The sequence below is a fragment of the Olea europaea genome, chromosome 8 (assembly GCF_002742605.1).
Source record: "Olea europaea var. sylvestris chromosome 8, O_europaea_v1, whole genome shotgun sequence".
NCBI lineage: Eukaryota > Viridiplantae > Streptophyta > Magnoliopsida > Lamiales > Oleaceae > Olea > Olea europaea.
In genome coordinates, this window is record NC_036244.1 from 16,769,832 (window position 1) to 16,780,122 (window position 10,291).

The 10,291-nt window shown below is 31.4% G+C and overlaps 1 protein-coding gene across 1 annotated transcript; it reads right to left on the reverse strand.

The window, feature by feature from the left end:
• Positions 1–820: 820 nt before the first annotated feature.
• On the reverse strand, positions 821–2,058 carry LOC111399004. The gene has a single exon (XM_023026200.1). The coding sequence runs from the start codon at positions 1,954–1,956 to the stop codon at positions 1,108–1,110; it is 849 nt and encodes a 282-aa protein (XP_022881968.1). The 5' UTR covers positions 1,957–2,058; the 3' UTR covers positions 821–1,107.
• Positions 2,059–10,291: the final 8,233 nt, after the last annotated feature.

Consider the following 10,291-nt stretch of genomic DNA (forward strand, 5'->3'; position numbering starts at 1 on the left):
TCATTAGCAAAATCAATAATGCTGCTCAACTCGGGATTTTGGAGCCAAGGGTCGAGGTGGCATGACCTTGACTCTTGATTTGAAATCCGTGGGCCGCATGCGCTGCAAGATCGAGGGCCGAGGCCATGCCACCTCGGCCCTGGATCGGAACACGGGATTAAATCCCAACTTCTGCAGCACGATTGTAGCAAAATATAGGAATTCTTACTCTCTTTCATAGAAATCTATGTAAAGGATTTGAATTTCAACCTATAATGTTAACCAATCAGTTCCATTATGCTCAATTTCTTATAAGCTCTTCATTTACACCATGTATAACTCGTGTTGGACTTTGTTCGTACTCTCTCAACAATCTCATGTACTTATATTCGTCCGAATGCCAATTATATAGCATGTATAATGGCTCAACTCGCATTTTCACAGTTACGTGACAATGTTTGGTGGGTAGTCCTCCTATAAACATTGTAAACATTATTTGGACTGGTGTTTACTGCTTAATTTTGAACTCAAACAATAAATTAATATAAAAAAGATAAATATTCATAAAAAATATGTCCTTCTAACCAGCTAACTTGTTTTTATGTCAATCTCTCAATCTTAATCGAATACACAAGGTCTGACCATCCTTGATTGTAGCTTGGTCAACCTCGAACACCCCCACAAGCGGGCTTGTTTAGTACTATTCGACCACAAAATTCAATCAAAAATTTATAAATAGTTTATAAATACAAGCAAAATATAGATTAAACAAAAGGGAGAACCGGAGAACCAATGAAAATACACTGCTGGAGCATCGGTGAAACACTTCAAACACCCCAAAAAATGAAAGATGTATTGTCTACTATGTATTAGATAAAATAGAATTAGACATAACTTTAGACAAATGTTTAACATTTCTCTTTTTGGTACATTTATCGCATTGTTCCAATTTTCAAATTTCATGACGAAATAAATTCGCAAAGAAATATAACTGAAAAAATATTGTATGCACAAATTATAAAAAATACAAAGAATTATTTTCAGCGCCCTTCCACGAAGCTTCATTCAACTTTCCTATTTACAGGAATTCTTCCAAGATAAGATCAAATTTCACCAGAGCCAGCCGTTTTATCTTGACCCGTCAACAAACCTGAATTCGTCATCCACAATAACGGTGTTAGCGTCCCACCACATCTCGCCGTCACGTTCCGTCACGTTCTCCACCGGCGCTGTCACATTTCTCACGTCGCCAACGGTTAAAATTCCTTTGATGTCATCGCTTACGTACACCTTCTCAACGCCGCCAGTGGACACATTCATCGTCCCCGCCACAGCTTCAGCTGGTAAACACCATTCGGCTGATATGGCTGGAACCCGACGCCTCAATCTGATGTCGTAACCACCCAAAACGACGCCGGCACCATTCTCATTACGCTTTGCTGTAAAAACCATCTTCGGAGTCGCCACCGATGGGATAGAATCATTATCATTATTTTCTTCGGAACAGTCGGAACCTAAACCTAAACTGTCCCATAGCTTTACAACACTTCTACTGGAGGTCAACTTCGACCACCCAAATCTCTCACCACCACTGCGCAGCCGCTTCATGTGTCTCGATATACTATTTTGCCATTTGAGTTTCAAATAGAACCTCGAGCCCTTGACTCGAAAATCTTCATCAACATCTTGTTGATCTTCTTCATCCTCTTCTGAAGAAACAGAAGAGCAGTCATCATCATCGCTAAATTCAGCTTCATCCTTTTGAACAAAAGCTTGTGAAGAAGGCTCGACTGCGTGTAAAGGAATAGATATTATCTTGCCTCTCCTAATTATGCACACGAAAGTTGCTGAAACTGCAAGAATTAGAGCACCGCACTTCCAGAAACTGTAAAAGAATTGAGAAATCAAAGATGGGTTTTGCAAGCATTTCATTCCTGCCTCAAAACCACCGATCACTTTCATTTGTAGAATTTCCATGTTGATCAATCTTTATCTCAAAGAATTGAGATTATGTGCGTGTTATATAGACTGTGTCCGCGTTTCGTGTGTAAGGTTGATAGAAAGAGTCTGTTGGGGAGGTGAAAGGGTTGAAGAAGAAATATATAGATTTTTGTGTTGGTCATTGCTGACGGGGAGGGAACCGTTGGATAAGATCATTGGCTGGAAAATAGAAACTATCGATAATAAGATAATAAATAAAGAAAATTCTACTTGTACATAATTATTGCACATAATGATATCCATAATGTGATGTAGCAATCATCCGACTGTTGATGTGCAATGTGATATTTGAATTAAAGGTTGGATCCAGTGTTACGTGTAATTATGAACACCATTATGTAGACAATTATATACATGCAGCACTTCTTAATAAATGATTTAGCCCCCGTTTGGCTTGTTCGTTTTCATTTTTTTCTCTCTATCTTATTTTCAACGACACAATCTTTCATAAAATAATAGTACATGTAAATCAAAAAAAATTCATTCTTTTTTAACCACACATTTAAAAAAAAAAAAACACTATTCTAATCATTAAAATTTTTTAAAAAAAAAATTTGAGGGTCAAACGAGAGTTTAGAAGACTTGTGTATTGTTGGTCAAAGAGTTTTGTGTAGGTCATTGCTGACGGGGAGGGAGCAATTTTGTGCTATTACCATAGTTTTTGAATTTTATTTTCTTGATTAATTTTCGTATTTGTCTTTGCAGAATAAGTCAATAGTTGTTACACATGTATGCCGTACCATCGTTATGCGATTAGTAGTTTATGTACTTATCCAAGGTAATTATATTCATCCTTGTCAATAGCACCACGTTTTAATTATAACGAGGTTACTTGTTCACATATATCTCCAGTTTTTTCATCACGGATTTATTTTTAACTTTTAATTAATTAACATAATGGTCCCTGATAATGATTTGTGTTCAAATATTATGTTAACGTGAGAAACATAGTTTGTCAAATTTACATATATGTTGCTTTTCTTGCTTATTTAAAAATACGAAGACAAATTAATAAGTCTTTTTATTCCATTCTAATGAATTTCTTAACCGTCATTAGGAACAAAGGTAAAAATATGATGAAAAAAGTTATGAACATAAGTGAAAAAAAAATGTAATTGACAAAATTATGTGGTGTATATATTTACCTACTTCTCTATTTAGAGAAGCAAAAATAATGAAGCTTAGTTCTCTTGTCCCTTCATAGTTCTTAGTAATTGGTATCCATTATTTTGAATCTCTCTCTCTCTCTCTCTCTCTCTCTCTCTCTCTCTCTCTCTCTCTCTCTTTTTTTTTTATTTTTATTTATTTTTTTTTTTTTTACGGGGTTTAGGTTCCTCAAACACAAAGATGGCTCAAGTAATTTGTGAATATTAGGCAAAATCGCAAAAATATATCTTTTTGAGAATAAAAAAATACATATAGTAAGGAATGCTTTAAATCAAGATGTAAATGTCACTCGCAAAACTTCTCTATAATTATCTTTCTCTAAGTCAACAACTAATCTCAACCATATATTTTATGGGACAACAATTTCTCAACCAAACATTTCAACAACTTTTATCAAAATTTACAAAAAAAATTTAGTTTAGTTCCCAACCAAACAAGGGCTAAATTTAAAACAATATCGAAATATTTTATATTTTAATCATTTTTTATTTCCTTGAAAAAGTCCATTCTTCACCCCACCTTCAACACGTGAGATAATTTATATTCTATTAAAGAGCCAATGTGAGATTATTTAATCTAAAACAAGAATGACATGTAGGAGAGCCCTAATCAGCAACGAGAGGTGTGTTTGGATCATCCGTGAGTCAACAATGAGAGATTTGTGTGGATCATTCGTGACTCAGCAAGAGCTTGGAACGTCCAAATATGTGGTGGTTTTTATCATTGACAATTTCAACACGTTGTCAACGTTCATTGCTTGGGAAAGTTCATTGCTCGTGGGCATAAAGATAAGAAGATTTTTATTAAGCATGATTTTTATTTTTTTCACTAGGAAATATATAAAATCAACTATGGAAAAACAAAGGAAAGTGATTTGAAAGGGAACCAAAAAGTAGAATAATATAGCTTTGAAGTGAATGTCAAAGTTTTGAATGGGATGTGTTATTCTTTCTTTAAGGTCACGTCAAACATCCATCTTTTGATTTCATTTGTATGTTCTTCAAGGCCATCTATACTTTTCAAAATTGAACTCAATCGTATGTATGTCTAATTATTGAACTACACTAATTTAAGACCTAATTTAAAGCATGTTTGCGAGTTTTCCTTTTTCCTTTTTTTTTTAATAAACATATGGTTTTAATTCTAAATAGATGTATATGAGTTCTATGTAAATAAATACTATTGTAGGTGTCACCAAATATGTAGATAAAATGATTCGACCAATTATAAACAAGATTTTTAAAATTTGGATTATTAATAACTTGTTTAATTATTTGTTAATATACATTCTTAATTTTATAACAAATAAATATAAAAAGTAATCATTATTCTTTTGAAAAATAAACTCTACTATTAAAGTTCAAATGAATACAAATTAAATTGTACATTTTCTGATATTATATTTCATTATAATTTATGAATGGTCATATATATGAGCAAATTACAAAAACTTCCCCTTTGATCGAACAAGCTAAAATAAATCTAAAATATTTACTCTAAAATGAACTAAAAAGAAATTTAGGTTCTGTTTGGTGGTAATTAAATTTAGATTTTAGTAAATTTTGATAAAAGTTGGTGAAATGTGCAATTAAAAAGTTGATAAAAGTTATAAATCCCATAAAATGCGTGATTGAAAAAAAAATTAAATTTTAAGAAATGAGGGCCAATCAATGGCTTATTTGTCTTTCGCTTTTTTAATAAGCAATGAGTACAAAATTTGACAAAATATTTTTTCTTTATTTCATAAATATTGGCAGAATACTTTGACATAAATATTTAACACAGACAAGATTTGGTAATTAATTAGAGTTAAGGATAAGACAATATATATTTTATATTTGTAATTTTAAATTTGGGAATAATGTTTGTCGAAACACACCATTCTAGCCCCTTCAAACTTGTATCTTGAACATATTTAGCCATAAATTGGTTCATATATGGGAACATTTATAAGACACACATTATGTAACATTTTTCACTTATATATTTTATGCATTTGACTTGAAAGAGGAAAAGATGACGATACAAACGAAACTGTCTTCATAATCCAATCTTATTCATTTTTTATATTGAAAGTTTAGGGAACGTTCTACAACCACTTGAAAATTCACGAGAATGCTCTACTATGTCAAATTCAAATTTTAGTGTTACCAAATTTACGTTCTAACTTACCGTTTGACCTTACGTGCGGAATTAATACAATTAATTGTAACAAGTCACAAATTAATTGTTGTCTAGGTGATTAAACATACTCGTCCAATTAAGCCTAGGTTGATTTGTCGGTTTGCGTAAAGTAAATAAAACAATAACAATATCAACTCACAATATGATGATGGAGAAACCCCAACGTGAGTAAAGCTTCGGGATCAAGCCAGTAGTTTCCACTATACCAATCCAGCTAGTACAAGTTATGCCAAACTTCGTACCAAGTCAGACCCACTGTTCTAGTCTCACGATCTACTGCCGCAGATACTGCTGGTCTCCTGCTAGCTTCCCGATCTACCTCCTGCAGCTCAATCTACTTTCCAATACAGCCTCCTCGTCTCTAGCTGATTGTATCACCAAGTAGAATTCTAAGAACCTCCTGTTCTTGTCCAATTCCTGCGCTTGTCGTCCACCTCTCTCAATCTCCCAATGAGAGAGTTACTTCCTGAACAGATGAAGAAGTCTAGGTGTTTTGTGTTCACAAATAATGATGTTTTCCCCGACAGTGGATTGTCCGGATCACAAGGTGTTTATGGATGAATTCCTTGTTCAATTCTGCATTGAATCACTTGAGAGAATATTGAAGATGATATCTATGTAAAGCACAATATGACAAATCTCTCTTTCATGTTCACGATCTTTGTATTTATAGTCAGGGGCAATTAGGAGTCCTAGGCTGTGTCAAACTTTCCAGAAATTGAAAATACAATTTTTCATATAACATCGTCGCTCGAGTGAACAGCGAGCAATGCCACTTCGCTCGAGCGAACATCGAGCGACGAGCGAGTGACGACCATTCTGTTTCCTCTTGCTCGAGCTGTGTCAGGGCGAACAACTAGCGAACTTCCGGCGCCGCGACCTTGATTTGAACCAAACACTCAAACCCTAGTCCCTACCATCTAGTTTACTAAATTGCATCCTAAGTCCCTGACTTTTACAAATTTACAATTTAGTCTTTTTGTCCACAGATTCACCAATTACACCTTTAGACCTAACATATATTTTCTCGAGAAGAGAACCAAAACCATGCATAGAATTTTTTTTATTTTTTTATTTTTTTTTATATGCACCAAACAATTTTAACAAAGAAATTGGATTAGAAAGCGAAGAAATTCTTTCATCAATGCAATCAAGCGGATGAATTATGCTTAAAGTAGAAGCAAAGAGAACATCATTACCTGTCCCAACCCAATAATTAGTCAAATTTGTTTGTGTTTGTATCTATATATTTATGAAGAACCATTTTAGGTGTACATATGCACCCATGTGAGTTGGCAGAGTTTGATACATTGATTTTGACTCCATCTTTTTAATCAATGATCAAATTTTTGACACATAAAAGGTGTAAATCGAGTTGTACACAATTGATGTGCAACATAAAGGGTGTAAATCGAGGTGTACACAATTGATTTGCAAGCAGCTTAATTTATTTATAAATAAGACATTCGACTGTGGCATGCATGTGTTAATAAAATGTAGAGTCAAGATCAAAAGGAGCCGCACGCGGTCTGACTCCACCAAAGGCTGGCATAATTGCTGAGTTTCTTGATCATGCTAATACCATCATTTTTCTCATCTATTTAAAATATCGACTGATAATTTTCTATTAAATATCATGCATAAGCTCCATAACTTGTTTCGAAAACGAAATTTTGATGTGTTAGCTTTAACTTGATAATTCAATATAAGGGGTGTAATGGGACTTTCGAGTAAAATTTAACCTCTTAACAATCAAATAGACTAAAAGTGAGCACCGATGATCCAATAACGAAAGGTTGAGAATATATTTGTTAAAAAAAAAAAAAACAAAAAAAAATTGGAAGTTGGAGATTGAGCACCGACTTGTTAAATTTGCACATAGTCAACCTTATTAAATTCATTTTTGTAATTTTGAAGCATGTCAATCTAACAAATCGAACCGATTCATTTAAATTAAACCATGTAAAATAAAGGAGTAAATTACATGAACCTCCCCTAAAGTTTATACAATTATAGTGATTTTTAAAATAATTAAATATGATTTTTTTTCCGCATACGATTGATAAATAATTTACAAATCAGTGGAATAAGTATTTTACAATAATTTAATAAAGCTAATTGAAAATTTTAATACCATATTAAATATACAATAATTAGATATGGACTTTTTAATACGATTAATTAAATTACTAATTAAAAAAACATACATTAATGTTCTAGAATAATTTATCTAAGCTAGTTGACAATTCGTTAAATTTTTTATATTGCTTGATTTAGTAGTGTTTTTTTTCTATTTTTTTATACTCTTTACATTTATACTATAGCAAGTATAGAAGATAAAGAAATATTATCATAATATTAAAATGCAAACGAGTTGGCATCAAATGTTTAAATCATAGATTCAATTTAGACAATTTTTTTATTAAATATATTAGATCAATTTCAATTGTCCATTATTAACGCCACAATTTTTATTTATTTTATCACATTTTAATTGCAGTTCAATCCTCAATATTTGCTAATTATAACAATTATCTTTAACTTCTTTTAACGTTTTTTTAACTTTCACCTTCCATTAATTAGCATTAGTATTCTAAAAAATGTAAAGTGTAAATAGGAGTGGAGGCTAAATTTCAAGATTTACAAGCTTAGGTGAGACATAGAAATAAACAAATATTACTTATTTTTATTATTTTAAATACTTAATCATTATAAAAATCATTTAATAATTAAAATAATACATATCAAGTATCTAAAATTATAAAATATTATATGTACTCAATAATTTCTACAATTAGCTAAATTATACAATTTTCAAGTTTTCGAAATGTAAAAACTAAACTATTTTTCATAATTTAAACTTTCAACTAAACAAGTCTTGCTTGGCTAACAATTTTACAGGAGCTTCATAAATACTTTGAAAATTTTCAACTAAATGATAAGTTTCTAAATTATAATTACAATATATAGAAAGTACCATAGTTTAAATCTTATCCAAATCTTTATTGAATAGAGTTATTTTCGACCTTTTGTACAAATAAAGTCATTTTAAATTTGGAACTAAAGTCAAATAAAAACCTTTGAAAAATGAAAAAAATAAAATATATAATAAATTAAAGTCAAACAAAAGGTATTCCCACCCACCCCCCAAAAAGGGTGAGCGCTAGGCACAGCTAGGCGGTCAAAAGCAATTGATCATTTAATTCTCATTTACTGTTAAAGTAAAACGTTTTGTCCTACCTAGTGCCTAAGCACACCTTTAGAACACTGACTAGCATATCTCATTCTAGATAATTGTTCCCGTCAAAATATTCCGTCTAGGTGTTTTAAAATGAAGAAAAATTATTTTGCTGCACTTTTGCATTTATTTTAGTTTTTAAAAATATATGATAGACAAATAACTTGTTTGATGTTCTTCAAAGGGGTTTTCGAATAAAACCTTTAAAATCCCTTTGGATATGATGACCTTGTGGTGATTTTTATTTGACATCGATTACTTTATGGATTGTTGCATATATTAATTTGTGTACATATCTGGGTTATTACTTCATCTGACTTCTGGATTTCTGAAATCTCTTTCTTTCGACTCTCCTGAGACTTTGAAGATTTTTCATCTTTATAGATTTGATTCTTCTTGAGTTATGAGTGTGTATATCTGAGGAAGATAAAGGGTGTGTTATGATTTAAACGAGTATAATAATATGACAATATAAAAATTAGATCAAAGAAGACTACAAAATTTACATGGTAAAAATATACAAGTAGAGAAGGATAATTCATTAATAATCAATAATGAAGAATTACAAATTATTGAGTAGAATTTAAGGATTGATTCAATATGTGTTGTACACCACATATAATATAATACTAAAACCCCTAACATGCTTGGAATATAATATAATGAATTGATTAATATAAGGTGAAGTCCTAATAAAATGAGTAAAACTAGTAATGGAATATTTGAGATGAAATAAGAATCGAAAACTACAAAAAATGCAAACAAAAACTTATTGCTACTTGGACTCCTTCAATACCTCAAGTCTACTACCAACTTTCAAATTGAATTTCAATTTAAATTCCCAAATAGACTTTTACTATAATTCCCAAATGGACTTCAAATATAATTCTTAATTAGTTTTTAAAATAAAATTCAGGTCCCATCTTAATTCTAACAAACTTCACCTTGACACGAATTCTACTACAATAAACAAAATTTCAAAAAATTCTCAACTTCGAGATAAATTCCATTGTAAGGAATAAAACTTAACTTTTCAACAAAAAAATTCTCCACAAAAAAATCGTCCAACAAATAATTCTCTACTTCTTCCACAAAACCCAACTAGAGTAAACTCAATAACTAAAAAAAAAAAAATCAATTGAATCCAAGCATTGCCCTTTTCCTAAAGTACGAATATCAAAGTTGGTAGCACATTTCCAGGATAAATATTATCATCAGCATTTTGAACCTAAAGGACAATGTCAAGGCAAATGAATAGATCAATAATTGTTCTTCTTGTTGGAAAAAATTCCAACTTAGGGGCCACACATGTACATTTATTAGAATGTGTGGTGCTATTTTAAAGTAAATATAGTCGATAAAGTGATCCATTGGATTTAATTTTGGACTAATGGGTATTAAATTTTATGGGATTAAAGTGTAGAGACCAGAAGGTGTTATTTTGAATTGATGAGGGGTCGATTTGAAATAACTTAAAGTTAATAACTGCCAATAGCAGTTATTTTTAAAAGTGGTTATGGTCCCCAATTTGAACGTGATTTTCTTTGGAAAATATCTCTGCATCCCCATCAACAGAGACTTTGAAGAAAACCAAAAGGAAGGAAAATCACGTATCAATTGGAAGATCAAAACCCAATTAAAGCAGTAAGATTCATGGATCAAGGTATGTTTCCGCACTTTTTGTTGTCTCTTTGATTTCAACATGGAATTTATGATTTTATG